The sequence below is a fragment of the Vespa velutina genome, chromosome 3 (assembly GCF_912470025.1).
Source record: "Vespa velutina chromosome 3, iVesVel2.1, whole genome shotgun sequence".
NCBI classification, from domain to species: domain Eukaryota; kingdom Metazoa; phylum Arthropoda; class Insecta; order Hymenoptera; family Vespidae; genus Vespa; species Vespa velutina.
In genome coordinates this window covers 6,527,269-6,546,035 of record NC_062190.1, presented here as the reverse complement: position 1 = coordinate 6,546,035, position 18,767 = coordinate 6,527,269, and the positions used below count along the sequence as shown (strand labels likewise).

At 27.6% G+C, this 18,767-nt stretch overlaps 4 protein-coding genes across 11 annotated transcripts; 2 read left to right on the top strand and 2 right to left on the bottom strand.

The window, feature by feature from the left end:
* Nucleotides 1-353: 353 nt before the first annotated feature.
* On the bottom strand, nucleotides 354-3,557 carry LOC124947844 (transmembrane protein 18). 3 transcript variants are annotated; one of them, XM_047490524.1, is made up of 6 exons: nucleotides 3,500-3,556; nucleotides 2,997-3,312; nucleotides 2,043-2,160; nucleotides 1,914-1,968; nucleotides 1,756-1,849; nucleotides 354-1,607 (listed from the first exon to the last, which is right to left on the bottom strand). In XM_047490524.1, exons 2-6 carry the CDS (start codon nucleotides 3,051-3,053, stop codon nucleotides 1,470-1,472), a joined length of 462 nt encoding a protein of 153 aa, XP_047346480.1. In that variant the 5' UTR covers nucleotides 3,054-3,312; nucleotides 3,500-3,556; the 3' UTR covers nucleotides 354-1,469. The 3 variants fall into 3 exon arrangements, with proteins under 3 accessions (XP_047346480.1, XP_047346479.1, XP_047346482.1); XM_047490523.1 differs by having other exon boundaries at nucleotides 2,997-3,552; XM_047490526.1 differs by having other exon boundaries at nucleotides 1,476-1,607; nucleotides 1,697-1,849; nucleotides 2,997-3,557.
* A 1,549-nt stretch (nucleotides 3,558-5,106) lies between these two features.
* Nucleotides 5,107-7,824, top strand: LOC124947864 (retinaldehyde-binding protein 1). The gene is made up of 5 exons (XM_047490575.1): nucleotides 5,107-5,597; nucleotides 6,587-6,927; nucleotides 7,028-7,156; nucleotides 7,277-7,511; nucleotides 7,674-7,824. The coding sequence occupies exons 1-5, from the start codon at nucleotides 5,474-5,476 to the stop codon at nucleotides 7,706-7,708; spliced, it is 864 nt and encodes a 287-aa protein (XP_047346531.1). The 5' UTR covers nucleotides 5,107-5,473; the 3' UTR covers nucleotides 7,709-7,824.
* A 1,056-nt stretch (nucleotides 7,825-8,880) lies between these two features.
* On the top strand, nucleotides 8,881-12,986 carry LOC124947930 (alpha-tocopherol transfer protein-like). 2 transcript variants are annotated; one of them, XM_047490750.1, is made up of 7 exons: nucleotides 8,881-9,197; nucleotides 9,563-9,876; nucleotides 10,726-10,817; nucleotides 10,926-11,171; nucleotides 11,291-11,485; nucleotides 11,637-11,805; nucleotides 12,084-12,986. In XM_047490750.1, exons 1-7 carry the CDS (start codon nucleotides 9,154-9,156, stop codon nucleotides 12,116-12,118), a joined length of 1,095 nt encoding a protein of 364 aa, XP_047346706.1. In that variant the 5' UTR covers nucleotides 8,881-9,153; the 3' UTR covers nucleotides 12,119-12,986. The 2 variants fall into 2 exon arrangements, with proteins under 2 accessions (XP_047346706.1, XP_047346707.1); XM_047490751.1 differs by having other exon boundaries at nucleotides 8,885-9,197; nucleotides 9,507-9,876.
* LOC124947931 (alpha-tocopherol transfer protein-like) lies at nucleotides 9,395-18,275 on the bottom strand. 5 transcript variants are annotated; one of them, XM_047490755.1, is made up of 8 exons: nucleotides 16,328-16,493; nucleotides 14,594-14,767; nucleotides 13,925-14,478; nucleotides 13,441-13,591; nucleotides 11,601-12,903; nucleotides 11,201-11,410; nucleotides 10,959-11,113; nucleotides 9,395-10,850 (listed from the first exon to the last, which is right to left on the bottom strand). In XM_047490755.1, exons 1-5 carry the CDS (start codon nucleotides 16,347-16,349, stop codon nucleotides 12,875-12,877), a joined length of 930 nt encoding a protein of 309 aa, XP_047346711.1. In that variant the 5' UTR covers nucleotides 16,350-16,493; the 3' UTR covers nucleotides 9,395-10,850; nucleotides 10,959-11,113; nucleotides 11,201-11,410; nucleotides 11,601-12,874. The 5 variants fall into 5 exon arrangements, with proteins under 5 accessions (XP_047346711.1, XP_047346713.1, XP_047346712.1 ...); XM_047490757.1 differs by lacking the exon at nucleotides 16,328-16,493 and adding an exon at nucleotides 18,109-18,275 and having other exon boundaries at nucleotides 9,395-11,113; XM_047490756.1 differs by lacking the exon at nucleotides 16,328-16,493 and adding an exon at nucleotides 17,185-17,345 and having other exon boundaries at nucleotides 9,395-11,113.
* Between the last annotated feature and the right edge of the window lie 492 nt (nucleotides 18,276-18,767).

Here is an 18,767-nt window from a genome sequence, read left to right as displayed (position 1 = left end):
CAAAATAATAAGTGCGGACAAAATATGAACTACAAGTAAGATAGGAAAATATTGTCTCCATGAAATATTTCCCTATAATCGAGCCCTAATAAATCGTATTAGTTTGTAAAAGAAATTTTTGTATATAATAAAAAAAATATTACATTTGATAAAAGCAAGAAAAAAATCATATGTCAGATTATACTCCTCCGATGATAAATTAAATTGAAAAGTTTTTTACAATTCAATTGAACATTTGTCGGGTGAAATACAAAAATAAAATTGAGCATTTCTCTGGATATATTTTTAAATGTGTTTTTATAATGTTAGTGTTATGTAAATTATTTTATAAGGAAGATTGAGAAAAAGAGATAATTTAGTAATTGTTTTAATATATTTATTTATTTACTAATATTATTATTATTATTATTATTATTATTATTATTATTATTATTAGCAGCATTCATATTACGACGAAAAAAGTCGTATTGATTATACGAAATCTTAAAAATGCCGTAACTCTTGTTACGAGATACATGTATCTATTTATGCTAACAAGATTTCTTTTTATTGATTAAGCGATAATACAATATGGAAAAATCATGTAGTCTAAAATTATACAAATAAACATTTCACCACTACCTAATATAGTTCGTTTAATATTTAACGTGGATAAAATAATGAATTTTAATTTATATTAATATACAAATCAAAAAAGCCAAAACAATTATCAGATTTTCATTTTTCGTTATCTGATTTATATTGAAATAAATGTTTGAATTTTTTGATTTCAAAAGCATTTATTCACACATTCGTAAAGCATACGTACATTTTAACATGATTTCTCACACACAGGTACACAAAATGCACACATACTTTATTACATAATTTGTAATAATCTAATTATGCCTTTACTTTTAGACTTGCATATTTTTGCATTAAAAGCGATATTTTGGTTGCTGTAATAAGTACATGATTTTGCATTAAGAACACTTTGTCTTATTATTATTTTATGATAAATTAATTGATAAGAAAAGGGGAGAAAGCTGTAGGAATGTACTTTAATATAAAATAATATCATTACTTTGGACCAATCTACAAACTGAAACTTTTAATATTATCTAAGTTTTATCATAATCTCCAATTCTGCTTTTACGTATTTGATTTACTTTTCACTTGTATAGTATGTTTCTTTTTAATATATTTAAATTATTCTTTCACAATACTGAAAGTCTGAAAATACAAGTCATCATTATATTGACTAGGCAATATCAGTATAAATTGCAATCCCAATTAATTGGCAATAGCTAAGAAGGAATTACATCTCCAGGGCACTTTTCATATTTAAAGGATTACATGAAAATGCAGAGTTCTATCTATTTTTAAGTCTATCACTTATTTCTATTTTCTTTTTTTTTTTTTGCCTTATAGTGATGCTTAATGCATATACTTATAATCATATTTCATTGCTTGACTAGATGTTATCGGTTCTATTCTTGTTTCTGTCGATTTGCATTATCATTTGTATTTGACAAATCACCATTGGATTGCCGATTCTTTGCCTGTTGTCTCAACTGTGCTCTTTTTAAACTTGTCATTAATTGACTGGATTGATATAGCCAACTGGCCTACAACATTATAACAATTTAAAAGGATAAATATATAAAGCTGGTTATTCGACATTGATAAGACTATTTTGAAAATCAAGAGTAAATACCTTTAAGATAGTGAAGTAAACATCATTGGTAAAAAGGAAAAATTATTGATTTCACTTACCACCATGATCATGCAATTCATCAAAATAGGTGTAGAGAAAACTATTGATATAAATAATCCTTTAGAATCAAAGTATTGTTGCCTTGAGAAAACCCTATAAGAATATATAATATGAAACACAAATGATGTCTTATCATAGTTAACAATTCAATGCTTACATCCAATTTGTTGCAGCCACTTCATTGATGGTTTCAGTAAAGTAAACAAGAAGTACTAAAAACATGACCAATAGTAACAACATTGACACAGATATATGTATATAAATGAAGACTATATTATCTACTCACATAATACAAGGAATAAAATGATTTGAAAATTAGCATGATTTCGTGTCATCAGAGCTGTCATTGTAACAGCAATATGAAAAGTTAATAACAAAGCCAGCCATGGATCTCTCCAATCGATCTGTAACATAAACAGTTGTAGGTAAAAGTGTATAAAGTGTATATGTACTGACGAAGTACATTTTTATTCAATAAATTGATAATTAATAAAAAGAAAATAGGTTGAAACAATTACCACAAGTATAAAAATGTTAACATTAAAGTATTATGAAATTACTGGAATATGATTCGTTTATGAATTTTCTAATATTTTTAATGAGCATAAAAAATTATTAGCAGAATAAAACAAAAGGGATAAAAGAAAAGAGGACATTCATGTAAAAATAAAATATATTTCAAATTAAAACGATCGTGATATCAGAGTCGGTTTTTATATATATATATATATATATATATATATATATATATATATATATATATATATATATAATTGATGCCTTATTATTAGAACAACGAAAGACAATAGAATTATAATAAATTATATTGACGGGTGAATTACGACATATTAATAAAGATCAATGTATATCTATAATTAAACTGATCGTAAAACATTACGACGATCGGAAGACTGACAAAATACGTTGACAATAAGTGTAACGATCGATAAAAATAATGATAACGATGATAAGAATTATAAAAATAATGAGGACGATGACGATGACGATTGGGGGAAAAAGAAAATATCAAGAAGTTAAAGGGTGGGAGAGTAATAAGAGAATTTATAAAGTAAACATCAGCGTGATCGCCTTTCGCTTTCGAGAAGCGCGAAGGCGAGAGAGAGAGAGAGAGAGAGAGAGAGAAGAGAGAGAGAGAGAGAGAGTGAGTGAGGGGGAGGAGAAGGAGGGAGGGAGAGGGAGAGAGAAAATAACTAGTGAAAGTGGATACAAATAAACTTACGCTCTTTAAAAATGGCCAGATTCCGTCGATCATGTCTGTGGCTATGGGATCTGACATCGTTTTTCACGGATTATTTGTACCGCAAAGAAGAGAAAGGCGCACATTCGCAAAATTACACGTTTATCCTCCACCTCCTTCTCCTCCTATTCGACTATTACCTCCTCTTTCTCCTCCTCTCCCTTTTCCACCTCTGCCCCTACTTCTTTCCCTTTTTTTTTTTGTTATCCCCTAACCCCCGTTCAAACCATTCAAATGTATGTGCTATGCACAGAAAAGACGGACGGATTATGTGTACTTACAAATAAATGACTTAATGCTAAATGCACATTGAGAGAGAGAGAGAGAAAGAGAGAGAGAGAGGCAGATAGACACGAACGTTTTAAAAAGAGGTAAAAAAAAAAGTATATACTGAAGTTAATTCAATAATGGAGGAAGTAAGAACGTTTTATCTTTACGTATATAATTGGTATGGATCGCAAAAATGAGGATAAAATGACGCTTACATTACTGACGTTGCCTGTATTGGCTATGAGCCTACGACGATGGCACGCGATAGGAGGACACGCATACTCTTTTTTACTTACACTATCGGAGCACTTCGGTAATCTTCGAGAAACCTCGGTGATCGTCAACAACGGTCGTTAAATTTCCCGCCGGACATACACTGTCCTCTTACGATTATTATACGTACTTATCGGTATTACAGTTATATTGACTTATCGGTATTACAGTTAACGTTGTTATCAATTACATTGTTAACTAAATACAATTCGTGAATTCGTCTATATATCTCATATCTCGTTAGAAAGAGATAAAAATTGAAAGAGTTCAGATCTTGTTTTATATATAAACTTTTATAACATGTTATTACAACACATCACTGGTTTCTGTTAAAAATATCTTTGATAAAATAAATGGAATTGGAATATGAGCACGATACGATTGAGGATTTAAATGAATGAGACGTCGTACCGCGATACTATCCAGTGAGGCGCATAATTCGAATGTTTTTCTTTTTTTTTTTTTCTTTTTTTTCTCTTCTTTTTTTCTTCTTTTTTTTTCTTTTTTTTTTTTTTTTTCTTTTTTTTACGAGTTTCATGTCTACTCTAATATAATCTTCATTCCTTTTTTTTATTATCTACAAACAAAATGAATAATTATAAATCCATTATTTTAAATATCATTATATTTTAAATATCACATATAATAAAGATCAATAAAGTATTATTTTTTTACGAAGCTAATAACAGTTATCATTAATTATCTTTCAAACATTGAAAATTGAATTCAATTTTTGTCCTATTAATTGTTATCATTTAATACTATATATATATATATGTATCATTATAAATTCGTGTACTTTGTATCCATTGATTCATTTCTTTTCATTATCCTATTACTCATTTGATTTGCACTATATGAAATAAAAAAAAAAAAAAAAGAAAGAAAGAAAGAAAGATAAAAAGATAATACATATATATATATATATATATATATATATATATATATATATATATATATGTATAAATTCAAAGTTCTATAGATTTTTTTATTATTTAAGAAATGCATTTGTGATCATTTTTAATTATTCATATTTAAATACGAATTTAAAGATAACCAAACAAACTGAACGGTTAAAAATCGATCGATATTATGCAGACTCTTTCATTGCTTTCTTTCATTCATTAACGTACAAATAAAAATAAAAGATCGTCTGAAAACTTTATTTGAATTGATCAATGAAAAGCGTTCAATACCATTTTTAACGTCATATTTCTCAATGTCTTACAAGAAGAAGGCTGATTGAAGAAACAAAGAAATGACAGAGAGAGAGAAAGAGAGAGAAAAAGAGTGAGAAAGAGAGAGAGAGAAAGAGTGAGAAAGAGAGTGAGAGAGACAAAAGGAAAGAGATATATATATCTTATAAAAAATAAGAGTGAAGTTTAATCGAGTTTTTTATATTTATTTGTATATATGATGATTAAAATTTATACAAAGACAATAATGATAATAATGACATGATCCCATTGTATTATAAATGAAGAAGGAAAAAGAGAATGAAAATCAGTCATCAATGTTTAGAGCCGTCAGTAAGAATTAATAATGTGAAAAACATTAACAATAATCACGAGTAATGATGTTGTCGCATCAAATCGTAAATTTGTCGTTTGGACTTTGAACGGTCAAAGATTATATCATGTTGGTGGACACAAGAAGAGGCTTCCTTCTCCTCATGTAAAGATATATCGAGCCAGATATATCGTGTTCGTTCTTGCGTGAGGTCTGTTCTTTCCCATTTCTTCTACAATCTATTAAGGGATATTGATATCGTTGAATTTTTGTGGCTCGAGAGAAAAGAGAGAAAAAAAGAGAAAAAAAGAGAGAAAAAGAGAGAGAGAGAGTGAGAAAGATAAAGAAAATAACAAAGAGTTCGTCGATTATTTTTATTTCGAAAAGAAAGAAGGGACTCTCGAAGAATGTCCTTCGAATTAGAAGAATACCCGATCGATTCGGATACCAAAGCTCTCGCAGTAAAAGAACTCAGAGAAACCGAGGAAAATGTGAAAGATGGTATTGAGACTTTGAGAAAGTATATCGAAGGTGAAATATATTTTAATTTTTCATTTTTCATTTTTCATTTTTCATTTTTAATTTTTCATTCATAGTTTTCTATTTATGTATATTAATATTTGGAAATATGATTAAAACATAAGGTATCTTTGTTTTAAAAATAGAGTCTATTAAAAGATTCGTTATTGTATACAATTCGTTCGGGCATAAATATTTACTCAATCCGTGATCTTAAACGAAATCGAATTGTAGAAAACAAATGTTTTCACATGGTCCACATATCAAAGATTAAAACAGGCAACACTTGATATGTTCGGAAATGAGGGGATCACAAATGTTCGAGATAAGAGCGTTATCATTTTATTTTTTTTTTCTCGTCTTATTATAACTCGGATCGTACTTATAAGATATTTTTTTTTATTATAAGAAATTTTTCGATTCTTCATAAAGGAAAATATTTATCAGAAAGGACACGATTACGAAAATGATCATGTGGATTAATAAAAACTTTTTTTTAATTAATATCTATATATAACACGGAAAAACAGAATTTTTTTTATACTATCTTGCATTGTGATAAGACAATTAATTAATCTTTAATCGACGATCTTGATGTAAAAAACTGATAAAAGTTGGTTGATTTGTTTGATGAGATCGATTTTTAAACATCAGGATTTATTGACAATTAACGATATAAGAGCATACTATAAGTCCGATACTCTTAAGCAATAAATGTTAGTGTTATTATTATAAAATTAAATATAATTTATCAATTTTATAGAATTGTATTTTTTCTTTTTTTTTATTTATTATCGTTTCTTTTCTTGAATTCGTTTGATAACGGACGAAGCTAATTTTTTTTTGAAAATTTCCTCTAATCAAATTGATCGGGATAATTTACAAATGGTTAAGGAAACATTTTCAATCACGCAATGCTATTTTACATCCTCTGTAATTGAAGTATAGCCAAGCGTAGTCGTTCCTTTTGATTCTTACAAAATTTCAATTCTTATTCTCAGAGGATAAAAAATTATACTTTAAAACGAATGATGAATTCCTTATAATCTTTCTTCGACCATGTAAATTTTATCCACAAAGTGCTTACGAATTGATAAAGAGAATCGCTGACTTTAAACAAAAGCAAGCTGCTCTTTTGGACAATTTAATACCTTCCGATGAAAAGAAATCTTTTCTCGAATACAATGTCGTCAATGTGCTCAAAAATAGAGATGAAAAAAGACGAAGGGTATTGATACTTAATATCAACAAATATTGGGATCCTTCGAAAGTCAGTGCCGATCAATTATTTCGATTGCTTTATATCATCCATGAGGCCGCTATGTTCGAACCTGAAACACAAGTATGATCACGGTCATTTATATTTTTTCTTTCTTTGTTTTCTATTTTTTGTCTTTTGTTTCTCAATAAACTAGAATAATAAAATTTCGTTTTTTCTACAGGTACGCGGTTCCATCGTAATAATGGATTTCGATGGTCTCTCGATGAAACAAGTGATGGGTTTGACACCATCTTTTAATATAAGACTTCTAACTTTTATTCAAGATGCCTTACCGTTCCGATTGAAGGAGGTTAGAATATAATCATGAATAGATTCATGTAGATACGTCGTTTTTGTAACGTTATTATTCAGCCGTTTGTAAATTCTTAGGAAACGTTAATAACAATTTACGTCATTATTAATGCCTTAGATTCATATCGTAAAACAGCCGTTTCTCTTCAATATGGTCTGGCAAATGTTTAAACCGTTCGTTCGTGAAAAATTAAAAAAACGTATATTTTTCCATGGCACGAAAATGTCCTCATTGCATAATTACATTGCATCTAGTCACTTACCAAAAAATTATGGTGGTGAATTACCTGAAATCGATTATACCAGCGCCGATTGGTATCCGACAATTCTTCAATACGAAGATAGAATAAAAGGTAATAGCTTTATTAACTAAACGTGAAAATAACATGTGTTTTCATTTACGTATATAAATCACGATGTTTATCATTATAGGATGAGTATCCTAAACCATTTTCTAATCAATTTTATTAAAAATTTTTCTTCGATTAATTATGTTTTTACATTTTATTTTTCAGAATGGAATTCATATGGGTATCGCAAAAATGAATAATCTCGATCTCCTATAGGGTATTCGTTTTCTTTTTCTCAAACAAAATCAAGTCTGGAATATTTTTTTTTATTAATCGTTGTTAATTAAAAAATAAATGTTAAAGATTATATATCTCACTCTGAATTTTATTCGAATTGCATATTTTATATTTTATATTTTATATATATGGCATATTTATTTAATCAAGTTCTTTTTTTTTTAAATACTTTCTCAGTGTGCGTATATATATATATATATATATATATATATATATATATATATATATGTATTTTATTAAACATAATCGCCTCGCAAATACAGATTTACTTAATATATAAATATTATTGCATATGTATATGTACATATTATATACATATATACATAAGTTCTATACATATATAGTTCAAGCATAATTCGTTATCGTAGGAAATCTATACTGATTTATATATAATATATAATATATATTTTTACCAATATAAAAACATATTCTATTTTATAGATCTATTTTAGGATATTCTATTTTATAAATTTTCAATTGTTGTATGATGAATAAATGCTCTATGAACTTTCTCATGACTTGCATTTTTTCTACGATGCATAATAAGGTATATGAACTGTCCGTTTGACTTGCAAATTAATGGAAATAATCAACGAAGTTATTTTTTAATTTTAAATATAACGAATTATGAAGAATAGTATTTTCATTTTTAAAAGAAATAATATTGTGAAAATAAATATTTTTTGTTTCTGGATAAAAGATAAAATTCGGGCGAATGTTATTTTCATGAATGACAATTTATTTGCGATTGAACGACAGATTCCACATCTGTGGTCCTTTAAATAAATAAAAAACAAAAAAAAAAATACGAATTTCTATTACCGATTATTATCATGAGATATATATTATAGATATGGCTTCTATAGAAACAAATATAGAGACGAAAATAAGTATACGTATATATTTGATTGGGAAAATATTTAGGTGACAATTGAATTTTAAATATTTATATATAATTTTTATATTTTTATAGCAGAAGATTATAAATATTTAAACGAAGTATTTGTAATGAAATCACTATACATATATATGTTAATAATAATGTTTCATCATTGATTGTACTTGACATTTAGACCTTATTTTAAATAATGTTGATTTATATACTTATATAAATTACGTTACGACTTACGTTTTACATAGAATTAGTAAAAAGAAGTGGGAGATTGAGGCTATCAATAATCAAATTCGATATTAATTCTACTCGTTGGTTCATCACTTTCAGTCCAACTTCGTCTTTGAGACGTACTTCTTCTTGTCATCTTGTTTTTGTTATTTTATATCCCTACTTAGAGTGATTAGAAAGTCTCTTGGTTAGATACATAAGAGATACACAGTCGGTTGTTTGATTTCTCTCGTGTATTATTAGTGAACGTTAAGAAAATCAGATCTACTTGACGAAACGACTTTTATGTTCGTTGATAAAAATTATAAAGATAACATCATTATATTTCGGTGAGAAATAATTAATTTAATTGTTATAAATTTTTATCTCGTAGAATGAAAATAAAATATTTAAAATATCAAATATCACATGTCATCAAATCGAGAATTGATTTAATGATGTTTATTCAAAATAAATTATAAAAATAGAAAATAAATATTTATCATAGATACGATGTTTCGAATTAATATCAAAGAAAGTTAAAGGATAAAGATTAAATTTCCACAAGTTTATTAGTTTTACGTAATACATCAGATAAAAAATGTTAAGTATTAAGATAAGAAAAATTTGATAATACAGATATATATTTTATTTAACAGATATATATATTTTTTATTTATTTATTTATTTGCATCATCAAATAAATCGTATATAGAACAATAATGGAAGAATCTACGTCGTGTTCAATGAAAGAAAAAGATAAATCAAGCAAAGAACTTCGTGACGAATTTCCCTCCGAGGCTAAAAGTGAATTTCGCGAGGAAGTTTTATCAAATGAATCAAGTAAAAAAGAATTTATGATAGATCAAAATAAACTAAAGTTTGCGCCATATTTAAACGTGTATGGAAAAGAACTGAAGCCCCGAATGACCATCGATGATGAATTTATAGAAAAGGCTCGGAAGGAACTTCGTGAAACACCAGAAGTAGTTGCTGAAGCCCTGAAAACTATCAGGGAACTAGTAAAAGGTATTACAATGTTTTATTTTTATTTTTTATTTGGTAAAAGATTATCTTCTCTTGAATATTATTTATATAATAACGAAAATTATCAGAAACATTTTACAGTTGGCTATTATAATGCATGTTCATTAATTTTATTAAAGAACATTAATTATATTAAAATTTCGAAAATGAAAGTTTCTTTGAAACGAAAGATATTAACTATATATATAGTATACACATTGTATAAAAATAACAATAATTAGATTAATTATTCTATATTATAATCTTTAGTATAGAATAATTACTTTAGATTAATCGTAACATATCGAAATGGATAATGAATGATAGATAAAAGAGAATATTATTTCTTTAATCGACGTCACGCATCTCTTCATATGTTATGCAAAAATCAGACATTAGATAGATAAAGCAAGCAAAGTAAACAGTCTAGCATGAGATAAAAAAAAAAAAAAAATGCAAAGAAATGAAAAAAATAATGTGTATGTATTCGTTATCTTCCGTCAATTCGATTATATCTGATCTTCCATTCTCTTGCATTTTACACATACAGAAAGTACTTGAAATTTTTATTTGATTCTTATCTATTTCGAGAAAAAGCTGATATAATTTTAGAATAATCAAATTTAACATAACACAATGATGAGAGATCATTTTTTCTCTTAATATATACCTTCATTTTTCGTATAATATACTAGATTTTATTTAAGGATTGTCATAGAAATTAATCAACAGATTTGATCGTTTATTAAAGTATGATTAGTAATAATAACTAAACAAACAACTAAATGAGAAGGTTGGAAGAACAAATTAAAAAAAAAATAGATTCACTTCTTAGAAACTATACTTATTTAGGAGATAGCGACTTAATCATACCGGATCATGATGAATTCTTTACGATATTTTTACGACCATGTAAGTGGTATCCAACTAGTGCGTTTCACTTGGTAAGTTTACTTGTTTAACCAGTAAGTTAAATCCTTAAATACAAGTTTTTTGATTAGTTTCTCATTCCTTTTCTAATTTTACCTTATTCGTTTTATCCTTCAATATAGATACAAAGATATTATAAATTTCGTTTAAATTACCCGTACATGACCGAGAACTTAACACCAATGAATATGAAGTATTGTTTTTGTGCGAATCTTTTGATACCTCTTCCGGTAGAATGTATTGACGGTAGTAGACTTTTGCTTGTGTACGGTGGAGCAAAATGGAAACCAAAGGAATATAATCCCTACGACTTATTAAAATGCTTAATGATTATGTTGGAAATTGTTATTAAGGAACCCGCAACGCAGGTAGATGCCTATTAAACGTTTTCTCTTACCTACTTGTTATACATTTCACAGATCCATCTGTAACTGTCATGTTTGTTATACGTTTCACAGATCCATCTGATCGTCTATATTTTTTTCAGATCGCCGGTGTACAAATTATCATCGATGGGAAAAATTTACCATTCAGTCACTTGCCTTACATCACACCAAAATTTGCAGCTGTGATGGCGGAATGGATTCAAAGGTGTTTGCCTTGTCGCCTGAAGAATATTCATATTATCAATCAGCCTTTCATAGCCAATATCATCTTTACTGTCTTCAAACCTTTTTTATCGGTAAAAAAAAAAAAAAAAAAAAAGAAAAAAAGGAGCAAAAGAAAAAAAATATAAGAAAAAAAAAGAAAAAGAAAAATAGACGAATTAATTGAAAAGAGGAAATATCTTTACGAACTTTTTTTCATTTTGTGTAACAAACTTTTTTGTTCAGGAAAAATTCTATAAAAGGATTCACTTTCACGGGACAAATAGAGAAAAGCTGATAAATATGATAGGTAGAAAAGCGTTGCCTAAAGAGTACGGCGGTTTGGAACTGTCTGAAAGTCCTATGGGTGAAGATATCTGGAATTACTTCTATCACTGGCAAGAAGAATCCGAAAGTAATTGAATTTTTTTCATTAGTTTATATATAAACAAAAACATAGCAACATCATCTTCTTTTCAATATTTTGGCTTAAATTCTACGGATGTATCGCATTTCAGATATTTTCGATTACGTTTTAAAATAGACAATGTGTATTTCCATTCGTAATTAAATAGTATAATAGGATTATTAGAATTAGACGTTAATTATTAAAAAGAATTATCATTCTCGTCATAATGACGACTTTACTGATGCTTCTCCTAACGGAACAATAAATCTTTTTTTTTTTTACAGATTCTTTTAAGTACGGATACATTAACAAGAAATGAGAAAAAATATTAATTAATATGAACGTTCATTTTCATTTTTGTCGTATCATTTTAATGCTACGTAAAATGTTTTAACGAGAAACGTTCATCGAAACTATTTTATGCATATAATTTCTTTGTTTTTTGTTCTCTCTTTTTTTTTTTTTTTAATGTTTTATATTACATAACAATCTTTAAAGTTTGATCTATTAATTAATTCACTAATTATAAAAAGGAATATTAATTTGTAGTCAAATTATGATTTATATATTCTCTTTCGATAAAAACCTTATTATCTGTAATTTATCAAAGAATAAAGAACGACATTGCATATACAGGAAATAATAATTTTTGTGATAAGCGATAAACGGACTCGCCGATTTCTCGCATTATCATAAACTTTGCAATGGTAATGGCTAACTGCGGTTTGTACACCAAAAAAATTATTGTTGTTATATAAAAAGTGATCTTACATTTTGATGAGCGCACAATCAAATCGTTTTATAACGTGATATAAACGAAGTGTAACATTAGTGAATGATCTAACAAAAAGGAAAGGTCAGTATAGAGAGAATAAAAAAAAATTAAAATTATAAATAAGACACTTATTACTCTCTTTGTGGATAATGACATCGACAAAAATCATGTAACTGTGATTTTCACAGCCGTCATTGTCGATCGAAAGTCATCGCCAACGACGACTTCGGATTCGATACCTCTTTCTCTTTATACAAATCTTTCTTTTCGTATTATCTTTTCTGAGATTCGTGGATCGTGCTACTTGTTGTATCCATACGAGTTTATAGCTGTAAAAGAAGAAAAGAAATTATGATTAAAAAGTGATCAATTGTATGATTTAGCAAAAATATAAACATAATAATATAATTTATCTTTTGAAATTTTAATTAACAAAAAAAAAAAAGGAAAGAAAAAGACAAGGCTGAATTTAACTTGCATTAAAAAATTATTTCATCAAAAATTAGTTAAACATTATAAATACAAAAATTTATGTTTTATAATATTTTTTGTGTGCGTGGTATATTTCATAATATTTTTTTTCTTTTTTAACGAAGCACGCAAATTAGCATTAACTCTGAAAAAAATCTACTTTTTTTATTTTGCAAACTCATGCAACAGTAACGTTACATGAGTTGCATATTCAAAATTATCGGCTTCAAACGAGACCTTTTATAAATTTATGAATAACAATATTACCAAATCAACGTTTATTATTGAATTATTTCGTCATATTTAAATAAGCTACGGTATTCGGATCGCTTGGAATTTAAAAAAAAAAAAACGGAGGAAGTTCGCAATTTTAATTTCAAATTTATTCTACTCACCTTCGTACTCTTTGTCACACAATGATAGAAGCTCTAACCATTGAGGTCCCGAAACTAGAGGAAGCTGTAGAGTGCCACCGTAACATTCAGGCAAACATTTTGGTTGTATATACTGATGTAAAGATTTACGATCAGTACCATGAAAGATTATCTGGAATAAAAAGCAAAACAAAAATAAACAATTTCGTGAACAATGAAATTTATCGAAGAGATAAATAGTATATTGGAACGTTTAATCGTTTGGTAAAATAAAATAATTTATTTTTATAAATAGAATAATTATTTTAAAATAGCTTAGGGCTATTTATAGGCTATTTGTACGATAAGGCAACAGACTATTACAAGTTTAAGTATGTATCTTGTATCGTTTCATAGATATAATAATATATATGCTGTTAAAAAAAAAAAAAAATTACTAGTTAAAAAGAAAAATAAGAAATATATATATATAAATATATTATATTCGTATATATACACAACTCACTCTGCTTTTCAATTTTTCCCTAAGAAATGGTTTAAAGAGGGCAAAGACCATATTGAAAATATATGGCTGATTAATAATGTGAAGATTTTTTATTCTCAATGGCATGGCATCTTGAAGTAAATCAACCAATCTTTTCGCAAACGGTGGAGTAAATTGCCACGTCTGTTGTAGAGAGAGACCGTCCATATCGAAAATAACGACAGCACCGGCAACTTGTGTAGTTGGTTCTAACATAGCCGCTTCCAGGTAGAGCACACAACCTTTGTAGATCTCATCAAGACTGCATTTGTTGTGTTTCCATTTCTTTCCAAGTTGGACAATTAATATTCTTCTGCCGTATTGATCTCGATTCGGTAAAACTGTCAGAATGTTTTGTTCGAAGATATTTTTCTCATTGGTTGGCTTCAAGTGATCATAGATGGTTGCATGTTTAATCTTGAAATTGTAATAATTCTTCACTAGTTTTGTAGCAGAATCAGGGTAATATTTACAAGGCCTAAGGAATCTAATGAGCCAGGCATCGTTATCCAAGGGACACTTTAACTCAGTTTCGGCTAAAAAAAAAAAATAAAAAAAAAGAATTTTTAAAAGAAACGAAGAAAAATAGATTGAATTTTATAATACTAAGATGTCATATATTTTAAGATATATTATTCAAATCGATAATACCTTTCAATAATTCTTTAAATCTTTCCATGGATTCCTTTTGAAGTTCCGATGTTTCTCTGAGTTCTTTTCTAGCGACTTCTTGCAATTCCGGGCTGAGTGGTCCAAGCTCGAATTCTAAAGTGAATTCGCCGAGCTTAATAGCCGGCAATTTATCCATAGTAGTAAGCATCACGTCTGAAAAACAATTTCGAAGAATATCGAGATTTTTTTTATCGACAAATAATTTCACATGAATTATTAAGCCTAAGAAGATCTTTCATTTAAATTAAATAGGGACACTGGCTAATGTAATTAACTGTATTTAAGACAACAAAGTTATTCTTTTACATGCGCCAACATTGTTTGGTAATCAAATTATAGATAAGAATGAATCTAACCATATTATCAGACAATTTTCCTTCTATTTGTCAATGTTCATATCACGAGAAAAACTCAGAAAATGCAAATCATCTTCGACATATTTTCTCCTTGAAGACAAAATAACACAACTTTATATCGTTATACTTTGTTACTTATAATTAGACAAATACGCATGTACATACATTTAAATTGAATAATCGCCGTAATTAATCAAAGTCTTCAAGACGGTAAGATATAATAAAATAAAAAAAGAGAGCAGGAAATAATATTAAACAATGAATAGGAAAAGAAGAAAAATAAAAAAAAATGATACCTGCTACTGAAGGATCAAGGTTGCTGATTCGAGACAACTGATAATTACGGTAATCAGCTTTTGCTATTTTTGCTATTATAATTCGAAAAAAAAACGAATAGAAATCCAATTGCGACATAAGAGAAGTGAATAATCATCTCTGTTTATATTCAACGAAAAAACATAATATCGTAGGGTAATTCTACTTTAATCTTATATTTGCATACATATACTATTTGTATATAATTAAGAGTCGAGATGATTATTTATGTTCTGTCGAAAAAAAAAATATGAAGAATAAAAAGATAAAGAGAGAGAGAGAGAGAGAGAGAGAGAGAGAGAGAGAGAGAGAGGGAGAGAGATAGAGAGAGAGGGAAAGTATATATGCATATGCATACATATATATGTCCGATGGATTCACCAATGAGAGATGGACATTCATTTTTACTTGTCTCTGTTTCTCAATCAAACAATCCGGTCTTGTACCGAGAATTTAAAAGGTAATGGGCTACGAGTAATCACGAAAATGTCAGGAACGTTCGAACGATATTATATACTCGTTATTTCAAGAATGTTTTTTCTCAAGTAGATCAACTTTTCATTTGATATTATCATGGCCAGGTAAAAGATAGTGAGTTTAAAGAAGCCGGTTTTTCTCGATTCGAGGTGAACCTCTTCGTTGAACATTTTTGGATGAGCCTTCGCTTTCGAAAATGATGCCAAACGAGTCGTTTGAAAGTATGCGAAGCTCTACGTGAGCTGTATGGAAATATACTTAAGTGGTGAAAGGAATGTCGGTCAGGAGGACTTTATCGGTGTTCTTCTGTTAAGATGTATATGTAAGTACGTGTACGCGTTAGTTTTCTATCTTTTAAACTCGTATTTAATTTTCTATATAAAATTTAATTTCTTTTGAGTATTTCACTTTAATAATTATATATCTCGACGTGATATATAAATGATTATTAATAAAAAATAACTTTTCTTATTTTATCGTAAATTTACTTTATATTCGGAATGTTTTAATCTACATTGTATTTATTATCTACATTGTATTATTATATATCAAGATATTTATTTACCTTGGTTGATGTTCTTTATCATTATATTAATCGACGAACACTTAATAATTCGAAGAATATCAATCGTAAGGAGGAAAGAGAAATATTTAATACGTACACTGAAAATATATAAACTCAAATAGAAACGCGATTTCGAACGACTTACTTACGTTCTAACAGTAGAAAGGCCGAGAAGCTACTGACAGATATCGTCCTCGTACAATTCTCACGTGGCAAAGAATGAACATTTCTATATATTAGTGTACCAGGAATGGAAGTAAAATTGTAAAAGCGTGGATAGTAACGTTATCCAATACACGTTATAATAAAATTAAGTTTTCAATATTCGATTATTAATATCGAATTTCATTAAATAATTTTAATATTCATTATACGACGTGTTGATTTATTTAACATTATTAATATCATTACGTAACAAGAATATTTATTCTTATTTTTGAAATTAATAGGTATAGAATATTTCAGAATAAAGTTATTAAGCGTAAAATAATCATGAGGTCATAAAATATATTGAGATGTTCTATCGCATTTTAATTTCGTAATAATAATTTTTACAAAAATTTCAAAGAAATTAACAAATCACGAAACTTTTGATGTAGCCACGATAAAATGTCATAATTAAGTTCATTAAAATTAATCCCTCAAATAAATATCATAATATAATATTAATATAATAATTAAAAAATTTTAATATTAATATATTAACGAAAGAGAATTGTATTAACAGGATGAAATCTTTGCTATTCGTGATTACATTCTAATAATAAAAAAAAAAAAAAAGAAAAAAAAATACGACATGATTAAAAAATTACGTTGAAAGTTTATTCTTTATTCTAAGCAAATATATATTTACTTACTTTTTTCTAAAGCCATACTGTTCTATGGAACACGTCAACACGTTATGATAATAAAAATATTATTCAAGACACAAGTACGTTTGTTGAATAATCGAAACACTTAATTATATCGTAGAAATGTACGTCCTCGCTGTACCGAAAAGTTAACGAAAATGCAGAGGATACCGGTTGGCAGTCCCACTCTTATATGAACGAAGGCTATGAGTGGAGGACTCCCGAATATCTCCGATGGTTTTCCGACGGGAAGTACGTGATACAATATAATTTATATTTTGCGGTTAATCAACAGTTGCATATACGTTAATCAAATAAACAAAAATATATTTGTTTTATAATACGATCTTTTTCATCCTCATGCTATCTTTCACAACGATGAACCAGGAAGAGAAATATAAAATAATAGATAGAGAGAAAGAGAGAGGGAGAGAGTTGATCAAGTTAAAAGAATATGGTGAAGTAGTTAGACCGTGAATTCAGCATAGTAATGTTTTACGGAAGATATATGCGTCATGTACTTTTATCACGAGGATTCGATATTAAACATACATATATACGAACGTGATTTATTAGAAACACATGAATATGAAGCTCGATTGATACAATACGTCTCGTACGATCGAACAATTTCATTCGAATGTTTGTCAAAAGTATAATAGAAAAATACATACACATATATATATATATATATATATATATATATATATCATCGATTTGTAATTGTAATCACACAATATTTACAAAGAAAATATGATCGAACAATAAAGATCATATTTCATTAAAAGGTAAATCTTCCATTAAATAAATTACATCATTCGATATGTGAAAAGACGATTTGATTAAATATTTTCAAATATATTCAAAATAACGATGATTTGAATTTTTGTTTTATAATAATATATTTTAAAAGAACACTTTCACACTCACCGGTTAAATGATTACAAGTCTTTTTCTCTTTTAACTTTCCTTCTTTTGCTTATACGCTAAGTAAGCTAATTTTTATTATGAAAACAAAATTGTTTGCGAATCAAATAATATGAAAATGACGATATGTACAATACAAAATATCACGTACAAATGAACGATGAAGAAGTAATGCCATCGGTTCTTCTATATAAGCTAAAACCGGTTAATCTGTTATGTTTGAACTCTGACCTCCGTTGAAGGCTCCCCACTTTTCGACGCATTGCTCATTGCTTTTCGCCCTGATACATTCGATTATATCTCCCCACTTTTTCGATCGAGACTGGAGCAATTAAAAATCTTGTCGTTTATCTACCTACGTATGTATATATGTATATATATATATATATATATATATATATATATATATATGTATATATATATATATACGCATAGAAATACAAGCGTGCATAAATATTGATATTTTTTTTCTGAGTCAATACGATCACGCCTATAATAGTCTTGTAAGAAATTTTCTATTTTTATTTATTCGTATTTGATTTTTTTTTTTTTTAAATAATATAAAAAATTCGCAACAACAATTGTTATAATATAATTATAACAAAGCATAATAATTATTAACTATATATATTTATCTTTCTATTCTTTTATCTTTTAAATTA